Below are 15,486 nucleotides of genomic sequence, written 5' to 3'. Positions count from 1 at the left end.
CCACCCCCCAGTACAGCATCATGAATCTGTCTTTTACAAGACCTATCTCGGGTTGTAATTAGACATTTGTGTGATTCTTTGATTAGTGCCTATTTTCTGTCTCACCTCTGATATCCTTGGGATATGAGGTTGTCTGTGTTCCTTTCTTTCTCTTACATACCCAATATACATGCCCAATAAACACTGAATGAATTACTGAATACAATATAAAGTAAGCTAGTTACTTAGCTTAAATGTAAAACTAAAACTTAAATAATTAATCTGCCTGCAAAAAGCTTGAGGATATTAGGGGAATATATACTTCCTTCTGTAATGGATTTGGCAGACTGGTAGGGAACTTTCTGAAACGGACATTAAGAATTTTGAAAACAGAAGGCATAAACAAATTAAGAAAGCATATTGAGATAATTGAGGGAAAATATACAGAAATAAATTTAACGTAAATGGTGACATTGGTGATAATCTTAAAGGGTATACATTATACCCACATGTTTTCTATTTGCCAATGACCAGAGAAAATTTATATTATAATAATCACAATAGGTAGAACTTTAAAATGTGTTTTGCTTTCAAAAGAATTACTAATTTTTAGAAAAAAACTATGCCAAGAGACTCTAGAGAATACTCCTGAAAATTGTAAAACAAAACAAAACTGAATTACTTATTTCTTTGAGAATGGAGTCCTTCACTCATTGAAACATTTATTAAGTACATTCCTTTGTTGTATCATATGAAAAATACCATAAAGAATATACAAAGGAATAAAGTAGAAATATGACTGATCTTTCCTAAACATAAAGGATGAATAGCTGTATAGAAAGCTTTTTCATTCTTGTTATTTGGTAATGTTAAGTCTTCTCCTTTCTGGGAAATCCATGTTCCTGTATGTTTGCCATAAAACCTATTTCTTTTATTGAAATTAGATTCATAAACTTACTGCAATTAAAAAGCAAAGTGTATGCAGAAGAATCCTGGAAGCATATGTGACAAAACATCAATAATGATTCTGGGGGCACAGAATATAGGTAACTGTAGTTTTATCTTTATGTATTTCTATAGATTTCAAATGCCTCAAAGTATAAAAATACGTAGTTAAGACAATCTACCTGACTTTTGATAACTCTAATATTTTTTAGTAATCTTTTTTTAGTTTCCATACAATAATATAAAAGACAAAGACCCAAGTTCTTTAGATAACCAAATCAACTGTTGATACTGATAAAATGCTGGAGACTCAGGTGCAGCAAGTGGAAATCTTAGATGGCACGTGTTGCTGTCAACTGCAGATCCTGGGTCCATGACCCTCATCGTGCTCAGGCTTCTCTAACAGCTTTGGTCGCCTGACATTTCCTCGGTCTTAAAATTAAAAAAAAATTTTTTTTAATGTTTATTTTGTTTTCGAGAGAGAGTGAGAGAGAGTGAGAGAGAGAGAGAGAGAGAGAATGTGAGCAGGCAAGGGGCAGACAGAGAGGGAGACACAGCATCATCCAAAGCAGGCCCCGGGCTCTGAGCTATTAGCACACAGCCCCACGTGGGCTCGAACTCATGAACTGCGAGATCATGACCTGAACCGAAGTTGGACACTTAACCAAGTGAGCCACCCAGGCGCCCCCAAATCCTTTTATTGAAAAGTAATTTTAGACTCACGAGAAGTTACAAAAATCGTGCGTTGTTCCCATGTACCCTTCACCCACTTATCCTCATAACATCTTAACATAATCATAGGACATTATTATTTCATGAAATGTCATAAATAATCTATATGTGAGATATAATTTCATAGAACTTCTTCTCTTTATTGAAGTATAACAGACAATGCTATATTAGTTTCAGGTATACAACACATTGATTCAACAATTCCATACATTACTCATTTGCTTCCCACAGTAAGTGTAGTCACCAGCTGTCACTCTACATTATTACAATATTTTTGACTATGACACCCTATGCTGTACTTTCATTTGTCTTACTCATTTTATAACTGGAAGTTTGTACTTCTTAATCCCCTTTGTCTATTTAGCCCATCCCCCCCACCCCCAACCACCTCCCTAACTGGCAACCGCAAGTTGGTTCTCTATATTTAAGTCTATTTCTGTTTATCTTTTATATTCCACATGTAAATGAAAGTATATGGTATTTGTCTTTCTCTGTGTATTTCACTTAGCATAATACCCTAACTATCTGATTGATAAGTTCTTTGTGTATTTTGCATATCAAACCCTTGTCAGATATTTCACTTTCAAATATCTTCTCCCATTCACTAGGTTGCCTTTTTGTTTTGTCGATGCTTTCCTTTGCTGTACAAAAGCTTTTTATCTGGGGGTGCCTGGGTGGTTCCGTTGGTTAAGCAGCTCTTGATTTAGGCCCAGGTCATGATCTCACAGTACGTGAGATGGAGCCCTTGCTTGGGATTCTCTCTCCCCCTCTCTCTATGCCCCTTCCCCCCTCTCAAAATAAAATGAACAAACAATTTTTAAAATAAAAAAAATTTTAACAAGCTTTTTATTTTGATGTAGTCCCAATGATTTAATTTTGGTTTCATTTCCCTTGCCTAAGGAGACATATCTGTAAATATGTTGCTAAGGGTGATGGCCAAATTACTGCTTATGTTTTCTTGCAGGAGTTTTATGGTTTCACGATACACATTTAGGTCTCTAATCCATTTTGAGTTTATTTTGTGTACAGTGTAAGAAAGGGGCCAGTTTTCAATCTTTTGCATATAGCTGTCCCATTTTCCCAGACCATTTATTGAAAAAAACTGTCTTTTCCCCATTGTAAATTCTTGCCTTGTCATTGATTAATTGGCTATATATGCATGGGTTTATTTCTGGGTTCTCTATCTTGTTCCATTGACCTGTGTATCTGTTTTAATACCATACTGTTTTGATTACTACAGCTTTGTTGCCTATCTTGAAATCTGGAATTAGTGTACCTCCGGCTGTGTTGTTCTTTCTCAAGATTTCTTTGTCAATTCAAGGTATTTTTGTGGTTCTATACAAATTTTAGGATTATCTGTTCTAGTTCTATGAAAAATGCTATTGGTGTTTTTATAGGGATTGCATTGAATCTGTAGTTTGCTTTGTGTAGTATGGATGTTTTAATGATATTTTTCAATCCATGAGCATGTTTGTTTCCTCTTCAACTTCTTTCATCAGTGTTTTATACTTTTTAGAGTGCAGGCCTTTCACTTCTTTGGTTAAGTTTATTCCTAGGTGTTTCATTCTTTTTGGTGCAACTGTACATGGTTAGTAGTGTATAGAAGAAATGGAACAGATTTCTCTGTTACTTTTGTATCTTGCAAATTTACTGAATGTATCAATTCTAATAGTTTTTCAGTAGAGTCTGTAGGATTTTCTGTATACAGTGTACCATGTCATCTGCAAATAATCTTGGTTAACTTCTTCCTTGGCAATTTGGAAACCTCTTTTTTCTTTTTCTTGTCTGATTGCTGCAGCTAAGACTTCCAGTACTCTGTTGAATAAAAGTGGTGAGAGTGGACATCCTTGTCTTGTTCCTGATCTTAGAGAAAAAGCTTTTTTTTCACCATTGAGTATGATGTTAGTTGTGGGTTTTTCATAGGTGGCTTTATGGTATGTTCCCTCTAAACCCATTTTATTGAGAGTTTTTATCATGAATGGATGTTGTATTTTGTCAAATGCTTTTTCTGCATCCTTTGAAATGGTCCAGCGGGTTTTCTGTTTCATCTTGTTAATGTGATATAACACGTTGAGTGATTTGCAAATATTGAATCACTCTTGCATCCCTGGAAAATCCCACTTGTTTGCAGTGAATGATCTTTTAATGTATTGTTGTATGCAGTTTGCTAGTATTTTATTGAGGATTTTTGCACTATGTTCATCAGAGATAACTGGCTATAGTTTATTTTTTAAACAGTCTTTGGTTTTGCAATCAGGCCTTGTAGAATGAATTTGGAAGTTTTCCATCATCTTCTATTTTTTTGAGAAGACTTAAACACTTCTTTAAATGTTTGGTAGAGTTCATCTGTGAAGCCATCTGGTCCCAGACTTTTGTCTGTGGGAGATTTTGATTACTGATTCATTACTAATAGTAATTTGCCTGTTCAAATTTTCTATTTCTTCCTGAATCACTTTTGGGAAATTGTATATTTCTAGGAATTTATCTGTTTCTTCTAGATTGCCCAATTTGTTGGCATGTAATTTTTCATTCTATTCTCTTACAATCCTTTGGATTTCTGTGGTATCAGTTGTTATTCTTTTCCTTCATTTTTTACTTTAATCCTCTTTTCTGATGAATCTGGCTAAAGGCCATCAATTTTGCTTATTTCAAAGGGCAGCTCTTGGTTTGATTGATCTCTTCTGTCATTTTTTTAGTTTACTTTTACTTTTTTCTGCCATAATCTTTATTATTTCTTCCTTCTACTTTCTACTAGCTTTGGGCTTTGTTCTTTTCCTGGCTCCCTTAGGTGTAAGGTTAGGTTGTTTGAAAGTTATTCTTGTTTCTTGAGATAGGCCCATATTGCTATAAACTTCTCTTGTAGAACTGCTTTTGCCATGGCCCAAAGATTTTGGACTGCAGTGTTTCCATCTTCATTTGTCTTCCTGTATTTTTTGATTTCCTCTTTGATTTCTTTGTTGACCCATTTGTTGTTTAATAGCATGTTGTGTAGCCTTCCTCTATGTGTGTTCTTTCCAAAATTTTTCTTGTAATTGATTTCTAGTTTCATACTGTTGTGGTTGGGAAAAAATGCTTGCTATGACTTCAATCTTCTTAACATTTTTGAGGCTTGTTTTGTGGCCTAACATTTGATCTGTCCTGCAGAATGCTTCATGTGCGCTTAAAAGAATGCATATTCTGTTTTTAATGGAATGTTCTGTAGGTATCTGTTAGGGTCGTCTAGTTTAATGTGCATTCACAGCCACTATTTCCTTGTTGATTTCCTGTCTGGATGACCTGTCCATTGATGCATGTGGGGTGTTAAAGTCCTCTCTTATTGTATTACTCTCGTTTCTCCTTTATGCCTGTAATTGCTTTATGTAATTAGATGCTTCTTTGTTGGGTGAAAAGATGTTTACAATTGTTACACCCTCTTGGACTGATGACTTCATCATTATGTAGTACCTCTGTCTCTTGCTACAGTCTTTGTTTTAAAGTCTATTTTGTCTATATAAGTATTGCTACCCTGTTTCCTGCCCCATTTGCCTTGTATAGGTTTTTCCATATCTTCACTTTCAGTCTGTATGTGTATTAGGTCTGAAGTGAGTCTCCTGTAGGCAGAAATGGATGGGTCTTGGTTTTGTTTTTTTTTTTTGTTTGTTTTAAAAATCCTTTTCAGTCACCCTATAGGTGCAGTTAGTTCACTTCCATTTAAAGTAATTATTAATAGATATGCACCTATTGCCATTTTATTCATCGTTAACAACAAATTGGTTGTTTTCAGAATTCTGTTCCTTTCTTCTCTTGCTCTCTTTGTGGTTTGATGGCTTGCTTTTGTGTCACATTTGGATTCCTTTCTCTTTATTTTTTTGTGTATCTATTGTAGGTTTTTGATTTGTGGTTGCCATTGGGTTCAAATATAACATCTTATGTGTGTAATGGTCTGTATTAAGTTGATGGTCACCTAAGTTTGAACACATTCTAAAAGGTTTTACTTCCCCTCCATGTCTTATATAAACGATGTCATATTTTACATATTTCCTTTTTGTGTATCACTTAAATTTTATAGATATAATTGATTTCACTACTTTTGTGTTGAAACCTCCATGCTGGCTTTATAATGGTTAGTCTACCACCTTATGGTATGTTTGCTTTTTACTGTGAAACTTTTCCTTTTATAATTTTCTTCTAGTTATGTCCTGGAAGCAGTTTTGCTGCTTTAAAAATTCACTCTATATCACTACTTTTTGCCATATCAATTATTATGGTTGAATAATAATTGGTGTGGATGTCCTTGGATTCATCTTTTTTGAGGCTTTATGTGCTTCCTGAAGCTGGATGTCTCTTTTCTTTCCTAGATTAGGGAAGTTTTCAGTTATTTCTTCAAATAATTTTTCCACTCCCTTTCTCTCTCTCTTCTGGGATCCCTTAATGCAAATATTGTTACTCTCGATAATGCTGAGTTCCCTAACGGATGTCATTTTTTTCCTTCCTGCTCTTCAGCTTGATTGCTTTCCATTATGCTGTCTTTCCAGATGTTGTGTTCTTCTGCATCCTCTAATCTGCTCTGGATTCCTTCTGGTGTAGTTACTTCATTTTTGAATGCTTCAGCTCTAACTGGTTCTTTTGTATATTTTCTCTTTGTTGGAGTTCTCATTGAGATCTGAGATCATCTACTCTTTTCTCACACCAGCGATTATCTTTATGACCATTACTTGGAACTCGTTATCAGCACATCGGTTACCTGTTTCATTTAGCTCTTTTACTGTGATTTGTTCTTTCCTTTGGGCCATATTCCTCTGTCTCCTCATTTTGTCTGTGTTTTTGTGTATCAGGTGAGTCAGCATCTCCTGGTCTTTTTTTTTTAATGTTTATTTTTGAAAGAGAGAGAATGCGATGCGCGTGAGCATGAGCGGGGAAGGGGCAGAGGCAGACGGAGACACAGAATCTGACACAGGCTCCAGGCTCTGAGCTAGCAGCACAGAACCTGACGTGGGGCTCAAACTCACAAGCTGTGAGATCATGACCTGAGCCAAAGTCAGACGCTTAACCGACTGAGCCACCCAGGTGTCCCTGCATCTCCTGGTCTTGAAAATAGTGGCCTTATGTTGAAGAGATCCTGTGGCGTCCTGTAGCACAACTCCCCCTTGGTCTTCAAAATCAGGAATGTCCCCTGTGCGGGTTGCCTATGCCCTACTGTTATGGCTGAGCTGCAGTTGCCTTCAGTGCAGCCAGCTGCTACGACCCACTTTGCCTGCTTCGGGCACACAGGGCAGGGTTTGATCCCTATGGTATTGAGAGGGCTGTTTGAAGCCTCTGTAACTAGTTGGTGGGTAGACCAACAAGTGGAATTACTGGATAGTACAGTGCTCCTATATTTAATTTTTGAGAGACCTCCATACTATTTTCCACACTGGCTGCACCTGTTATATTCCTAGGAACAGTGTAAGAGGGTTCCCCCTTTCTCTACAGCCTTGCCAACACTTGTTATTTCTTTTCTTTTCTTTTTTCTTTTTCTTTTTGTACTAGCCATCCTGGGAGGTGTGAGGTGATATCTCATGATTTTGACTTGCATTTCTGTGATGACTAGTGATGCTGAGCATCTGTATGTCTTCTCTGGAGAAATGTATGTTCATGTCTTCATGTTTTGGATTGCATTGTGGTTTTGGTGTGAGTTGCAGAAGTTCTTCAGGTATTTGGATGTTAATGCCATTTAAGATACATACCTTGCATTCTCCCATTCGGTAGGGTGCCTTTCTGTTTTGTGAATGGTTCCTTTCACTGTGCAAAAATTTCATTTTGGTGTAGTCCCAATTTGCTTTTGTTGTCCTTGTCTGAGGAGACCTACCCCTAAATATGTTCCTAAGGGAAATATCCAAGAGTATAATGCCTATGTTTTCTTCTAGGAGTTTTGTGGTTTCAGGTTTCACATTAGGTCTTTTATCCATTTCGAGTTTATTCTTGTCTATAATAAGGGGTCCAGTTTCATTCTTTTGAATGTGGCTGTTCAGCTTTCCCAGCATCATGTATTGAAGTGACTGCCTTTTTCCCATTGTAATTCTGCCCTCCTTTGTCATAGATTGACCATATAAGCATGATTTATTGGCTCTCTACCCTCTTGCATTAATTTTCGTGTCTATTTTTGTGCCAGTACTATACTGTTTTGATCATATCGGGTTTGTTGTATACCTTGGAATATGCAGTTGTGATAGCCCCAGCTGTGTTCTTTCTCAAGATTGCTTTGGCTATTCAAGGTCTTTTGTGGTTTCATATAAACTCTAGGATGATTTATTTTAGTTCCACGAAAAATGCTATTGGTATTTTGATAGGGATTATACTGAATCTGTAGTTTGCTTTGGGTAGTGTGTTCTTTTTTTTTTTTTTTAATGTTTATTTATTTTTAGAAAGAGAGTAAGCGGGAGGGAGAGAATCCCAAGCAGGCTCTGCACCGTCAGTGCAAGCCTGATGCAGGACCTGAATTCACAAATTGCGAGATCATGACCTCCAGCTGATGTCAGACACTTACCCGACGAAGCCACCCAGGCGCCTTGGGTCCTGTGGACATTTTAATGATAATTCTTCTAGTCCACGAGCTTGGTGTATCTTTCCATTTGTTTGTGTTGTCCTCAGTCTCTTCCTTCAGTGTCTTAACAGTTTTCAGAGTATAGATGTTTCACCTCCTTGGCTTATTCCTAAGTATTTTGTTTGGTGCACCTGTTAATGGATTGTGTTTTCTGAATTTTTCTTTCTGCTACTTTATTAGTATATAGAAACGCAGCTGATTTCCATGTGTTAATTTTGTAACCTGCAACTTTCCTGAATTCATTTGCTACTTCTGTTTTTTTGGTGACATCTTTAGGATTTTTTATGTACAGTATCATGTCTTGTGCAGTGAGTCTTGTGCATGTCTTCCTGTCCAATTTGGATGCCTCTTAGTTTCTTTCTTGTCTGATGTGGCTAGGACTTCTAGTACTTTGTTGAATAAAGTGACAAGAGTGGACAGCTTGACTTGTTCCTGATCCTAGAGGGAAGCTCTTAGTTATCACTATGATTTTAGCTTTGGGTTTTTAATACATAGCCTTTATTATGTTGAGGAATATTTTCTCTAAACCCACTTTGTTGCATTTTTATCATGAACAGATGTTTTGTCAAGTGCTTTTTTGTCATCTATTGATTGTGATTTTTATCTTTTGTTGATATGGTGTATCACATTGACTGCACATATTGGACCATCCTAGCATCCCCATAGTCAATCCCCCTTAATCGTGGTAAATGGTCCTTTTCACGTATTGTTGAATGTGGTCTGCTAATTTGTTGAGGATTTTTGCATCTATGTTCATTAGGGATAATGGCTTGTATTTAGAGGGAGGGTGGTGGGAGGGGGTAGTCTCTTTGCTTTTGATGTAAAGGTAAAGCTGGCCTCATAGAATGTATTTGGAAGCTTCCCTTCCTATTTTTTTTAGAATCGATTGATGTGAATAGGTATAAACTCTTCTTTAAATGTTTGTTAAAATTCACCTGTGAATCCAGTTGGTCCTGGACTTCTGTTTGGGAAGTTTGTAAAGTATCAATTCAAGGTCGTTTCTAATAATGGGTCTATTCAGATTTTCTATTTTTTCCTGATTCGATTTTGGAAACGTGTTGTGTTTCTAGGAATTTCTTTCTTCTAAGTTGCCCAATTTGTTGGCATCGAAATTTTCGTAGTAGTCTTGTAATCTTTTGTATTGCTGTGGGTCAGTTTTTATTTCTACTGTTTTCCGATTTTAGTTTAGTCTCCTTTTTTTCTTGAGGAGCTTGGCTAAAGGTTTATTAATTTTATCTTTTCAAGGAACCAGCTCTTGGTTTCATTGATATTTTCTTTTTTTAAGTCTCTATTTCATTCATCCCTGGTCTGATCTTTATAATTTCCTTCCTTCTTCTAACCTTGTATCCCGCTGAATTTTAAGGCTCCCAAAGATTAGCCCCACTGGATTTCAAGGCCACATGTCATAGGGACTCGTTCTCACGGCAGTCCCCCAGTGCCAGGGCGCTCTGCGGTGGTTCCTTACTTCCTTGCGCTTCCAGGCTTGTGGTGTCCCCTCCGTTTGTGGTTAGTCTCACTAGGGTTTTGGTTTCCAACCACATCTCCACCCCTCCTACCCTGTTCCATGTGGCCTTCTCTCTCAATTCGCTGTGGAAGGTCTGTCCTGTGTTCAGGACGTTTTCAGAGTTGTGCAGATGTAGCTGTTACTTTGGCGTGTCCATGGGTTGAGCTGAACTCAGGCTCCTCCTACTTCACCATCTGCTCCCTCTCTGACCCTCCATCTCTTTATCTGACCCCAGCCTCCTCCCCTCAAACTTCTTTAGGCCACATTTCTCCCGGAGTTGCTCAGAAGTCTTTATAAGTTCTACTAGTGGGTGGGGAGGAAGGAGGAGCTATTCGAAGGCCAGTTAAGCTGAGGAGATGTTGAGTGAAACCAGTTTCTTGGTTGCAGAGCTTTTCAGAATCTCTACTGCACTGATAGGCGTTTTGAAACTCCAAGGAGAGCAACCGTATGCCACATTTTTCGGATTCATCAACCTATCCATCCATCCCTATTAGTGGCTAAGGAGACAAGTATTGGGGGATACCACTTTAAGAAACATTGGAAACTGTTTCTCTGTGGGCATAACCAAGTGTAAAATGAACAACAAAAAAATTCAAGTCACACCGTTGTCATGGTCTTGCCAGTTTAGTCGTTCACATTTCTTTGTTAAACTGTAGCTTTAGCTGTGGGATTCAGCAGTGGTCACAACCGTCATTATAAAATTCAAAATATCCACACACACACACACACACACACACACACACACACCCGTCCCTGTAGCAATAGGAGAGGAAACTCACAATTCTTTCTTTCTTCTTTAACCAGCATTTGCCATCTATCAGTCGCTGCCTTATTTCGATATCATCTGGCACATACTCCACGAAGCTGCCTTTCGACTTAGCCATCTATTTCCCATACGTGCTGAAAATGTATCTCATGATGCTCTTTATAGGTAAGTGGCTTTTGTTTTTGCCTTCTTCCTGTGCTTTCTGGTTTGTGCTGCTATCTACCTTAGCAGAAAGGTCTGCAAAACACGGGAGAGGCAGAAAAGGAAGCCCGGCATGATGGACTAGATCTTGTTAGTAAAGCACCTCGAAGTTGTAATGCTTTTTGCAGGACATCACAAGATCAGATATATCAGTGTTTCACTGTATAAACACGAACAGTTTCCGTAGCAGGTAACATACCTGCAGTTGTAGGAAATGTAGAAGTTTGACCGTGGAGGGGCCCCTGAGTGGCCTCAAACATCCGACTTTGGTTCAGGTCATGATCTCATGGTTTGTGAGTTCGGGTCCCACGTCGGGCTCTGTGCCGACACCTCAGAGCCTGGAGCCTGCTTCGGATTCTGTGTCTCCCTCTCTCTCTGCCACTCCCCGGCTCATGCTCTGTCTCTCGAAAATGAATGAACATTTAAAAAAAAAAAAAAGTTTGACCATGGACATAGTGATCTATAGAGAAAACACAGATGTCAACGAAGCAAGCTTGGCCATTCTGGTTTTCCCATTTATATCGATTTTGTTTCCTGTTTGTTTGGTTTATGTGCTAGCGTTTCCCCAGCAGGCAAGTGGGAGGAGGTGCTAAAAACACAAGAAAAATGTGTGGGACAAACACTTGGACTTGAGAAAATTTAACTGGCAGAGGACTTCCACGATTACGTTTCACTCTCTGCAGCTCTAACCTTCCCCAGTCCCCAAGAGAGTTGTTACCTTCCGGAGGTAATCATTATCAGACCTGTAAGACAACGCATCAAAGAGAAGACAGATGCGACGCTTGCGGGGTGGTAGAGAGAGCTACCCTAGGGAAAGGCAGAAACGAATCCCTTGCCACAAACCGATCGGGACAGCAGAGTATGCTTCCTTCCCTTTCGCAGAAGATCTGGACCCTGGGTTAAGTGTTCCTTTCTTTGGGTCTCCCTTGCAAGTGTCTTGTCCTTCGACTCCACGCGGCACTCCGACTGTATTTTAAAACCACGGTTCTTTCCAGGGAAACGCTTGGTAAAACCTTACTTACTTCTGCCCCTCCCTTCTCCATGTTAGGCATGTATTTTACCTACAGTCACCTTTACTCAGAAAGAAGAGACGTCCTCCAAGGCTTTCCTGTTAAAAAGAAGAAAGTGTGAAGCACGGCGCTCTGATGTGACAAGAGAAAAAACCAGGCTTCTGGATTCGCTGCAGTAAACGGCACCGTGGCGGAAAAACACGTGGTACTTGACAAAAAACCCACGACGGGATTGCTCTCCTCAAACTTGAGACATACGTATCACTGCACTCTCTTATCCTCGCATGTTTTCAAACACGTATTGTGTGCAAGCTACTTCACCAAAGCTGTGGGTTTTATACAAGTTAAATTTACGTCGTGGGAAGCCTGATTATTTTCCTGTAAGGTTAACGAGACATAGGAGAGGGACTGGGATAGACTTCATTGAATTGAGAAACCAAAGGTGTTAGCCGGAATTGTATCTGTTTACGTCTCTCTCCATTTCTTTTCACTTCGGAGTTCCCAAATAGCAAGTCTGCAGGAGGGCAACGATGTGAAATCTATTTTGCAGTTGTCTAGGAAGACACTGTACAGACAGATGCCCCGCCACCACCTCGGTTCACACCATTTTACACATTAGACACGCTAGGAAATGACACGTGTTCCAAACCCTGGAAGAATGTTCACTAATATTACACAAGGTACTTGGACTTCAATCCCTTAAAAGAGGACCCTGATGAAACAGATCTTTGATAAATATACAAATAATGCCCCATATTTCTTTCCTGAAAAAAAAAAAATGAGGCCATATCCATACCTTATAGGGACATAAAGGTACAAAACTATAATAATAATTTGAAGGAAACAAGGCAACTAAGAAACTAGTGATGTTTCAGATTACTGAATTATTATTGCTAATTACTATGTCATCACTTAGAGTTTTGAAAACTTTTCTTTTGAAGATCTAAAATATTTGTGAATAATTGACTAATAGCATCATCTCTGTAACACTGGTATATCATTCACTTTTCTTGAAAGAATTCTAGAATCTCTGATCCAGTAACCATAGAAAAAGGGAACTAAACATTTTGTGACATAAAAACCAGGTAGTAAAAATGTAGTTACAAAAATTGGTCATCTCATTTCCACTAAATAAAACGTTTAAAAAGTTGAGCGTTAATAAAGATAATTGCTATCTTTACAAATTTAGTATCCTATTTGGAATCTCAAAATAAGTATAAAAATGATCCTTTTAAAATCTAGATTTTGTTTCTAATGTTGCTTATTTTAAAAAATTTACTGAAAGCTCTAGCGTAGGAAGAGAACAGAATTTTCTCTGCAAACTTTGGGTGATTCAGTCTAGCTTCCTCTCAATTAAGATCGCTGAAATACTATTTACATCTAGAATCACTGAAGAGCAGAGTTGTAACAATTAGAGAAACTACATTTTGTTATTAAATACTACTTTAATTTCTAAACCAAATGACCTTAAGAACCTGCGTACTTCTTAAAATAGAAGACTGAAAGAAACACAAGGAAATTTAGAATTATGGATTGACAATTTCAGGTCTGCAACAGTTGAAACCAAAATCCATGACTCCTTTGGTGACCCAGTCACAGTTGTTCTTGTGGTTGGTTGCCTGTATCCATAATTGAGACAAATATTAAATTTCGTTAGAGATTAGTAAAAATAAGGATGTAATTTTTCCTTCGCCACGTTAAGAAACCCAGCCAGTAAACATCTACCTAGTTAATTGGATATGACCCAGAATGCAAAGTTGATTTCTTTGGCTATTTTAACTGTGTGTCCATCAAATCTCTATTTCATTTTGTTCAGTGTTGTCAAATGCTCAGTTTCCCAGATATAATACATATAGATGAAATAGGAAACTATTAGATATTTTAAAAGCATAACACATAACTTTTAAGATGACCTTTCTTTGGAGTTTTCAATGCCAAGTTCCAGTGCCTCAAGTTCCAAGTAACCCCAGCTAAGGTGTAGTAAGTAATCAACAGCACCGGGACCTCCGGAGGGGGTGGGGGATAAAACTGCTCTGAACGAAAACGCTGCAGAGCTTATTTCATCAGTGAGCAGAAGTCTGCCTGAAAAACATCACGTACACACTGTCATATCATCAAAGTCCCTGGGCCTTTCCTTTATCAAAGTAGTGCATGAAAAGCAGTACCACTTCTTCCAAACATATCCATTCAGTATTAATGCATTTTCTTTTCTTCACTTTTCAACACTCTTACCCTCGTCTGACGTTTTTCTTCAATAAACAGATTGTTAGTAAAGGATGTCGATTCTTAGTTGCCGCAAACGCGTCTACATTCATTCAAGAAACAATGTGGGGTGCCTTGCGCACTGTAGGCCTAAAATTATAAAACCTTTATCAGGCTTCCTGCAAACACATTTGTTACTAAAGAATAAACCGCATCTTCCTGAAGTCCCTAAAAGAAGTTAACCCTTTTGTTTTAGTACATACCTTATTCTGCCTACCTTGAGCAAGCAAATTTCGAAAGAATTTGCATTTCTTTCGAAAGATGATGTAGCTATAACATCAATATCCAAAATGTTTCTGCAAAGAATCTTATGTTTATATACAAAGAAACAGTCACGTTTTATTGTGCTAAAGTATTAAAGTGATTTAAAATTAAAATATGCTAAAAATTATCTCCCCTTCCCCCAACATCGTCCTCTCCTTTATTTTTGCTTTGTAAACATTACGTTATTTTTCCTTTGTTCGGGTAACTTTTACTTTCTATTCTGGAACCCTAATGGCTGTGCTAACTTTGATATGGCCCTTTTTACCAGGGTACCTTTTCAGAGTATGTTTCAGGGAGCAACAGTCCCAGAACTAACCAGGGAACCACCTAGAAGGCAGATTCCAGGGTGCCCCTGGGAGCCAGGAACCTGCATTTTGCCAGGTTCCTCAGATGCCCCTCTGGCACACTAGAGTTTGAGTCCAAAGTATTTCAGCTTTGGACAGAAAACCGCTAATAAGAACTTTAATAAAAGCCACCATGCCACGTAGTTCTGTTTTGAGAACCAAGATGATGACATTCATTGACCTCTGGTAAGGGTGGCTAGAGTTGAAAAGTCTCATCTTAGAAAGGGGAACTGTCAATTCCATCTGAAAATCAATTAGTAAGAACATGTCTTGATTCATCAAACGTAGGTGCCTACCGCGTGCTTTGTGGTATTCAGCTGAGCCACGGGATCCAGTGAGAATGTGGCCTGGAAGTTAAGAGCGGTGGGTAGGGTTTGAAATCCAGCTCTAATGTTTACCAACTGAATGCCCCTCGGTTCATTTCCTGCCTCGCCAACACATGAAGTATGGTAAATTAACCTTTTTAAATATAAGCGGCTATTCAGAAGTAGGAAATTTGTCACAGGCTTTCCTGGATGCTTTAAACTTATAAGATAGATTCAGAAAATGTAAATCAGCGAACCAAGTTCCATGAAGGCAGGAATGGCCCGTCTTACTTCGTCCCCCAGGACCTTACATGGTGCCACATAGTACCCATGATTGTGCAGCTCTGACTTTACAGATTGCTACCAATACATCCAGAAAGAGACATTTTAAGAAATGTATCAATTAGGTGATGTTTCAATTATATTTGATTCGTCCCAAACACTTCATGTTTAGAAGACACATGAAGTTTTTTAAAATTTACGTTAGTACCCTTTCTTCATGGGCTACTTGCTTTTAGAATGTTTTAAGGAGAACAATTTGTGAATTTCTATGATCTTCCCAAGTCCCAGTGTACATATGGTCAAGCATTAGAGCTACTTTAGTGAAACCTA

At 38.2% G+C, this 15,486-nt stretch overlaps 1 protein-coding gene across 1 annotated transcript in view; it reads left to right on the top strand.

Moving 5' to 3' along the window:
- The window catches only part of HACD4 (3-hydroxyacyl-CoA dehydratase 4), a 38,190-nt gene extending 23,852 nt beyond the window's left edge, over positions 1 to 14,338 (top strand). The window contains 3 exon segments of the mRNA XM_030294288.1: positions 10,527 to 10,561; positions 10,563 to 10,653; positions 11,738 to 14,338. Of these exon segments, the coding sequence (XP_030150148.1) occupies positions 10,527 to 10,561; positions 10,563 to 10,653; positions 11,738 to 11,820 (209 nt within the window). The 3' untranslated portion in view covers positions 11,821 to 14,338.
- The last annotated feature ends 1,148 nt before the right edge of the window (positions 14,339 to 15,486 follow it).

The sequence above is a fragment of the Lynx canadensis genome, chromosome D4 (genome assembly GCF_007474595.2).
Source record: "Lynx canadensis isolate LIC74 chromosome D4, mLynCan4.pri.v2, whole genome shotgun sequence".
Classification (NCBI taxonomy): Eukaryota; Metazoa; Chordata; class Mammalia; order Carnivora; family Felidae; genus Lynx; species Lynx canadensis.
Note: the sequence above shows the minus strand (reverse complement) of the source record. Positions and strands in the feature narration are given on the sequence as shown.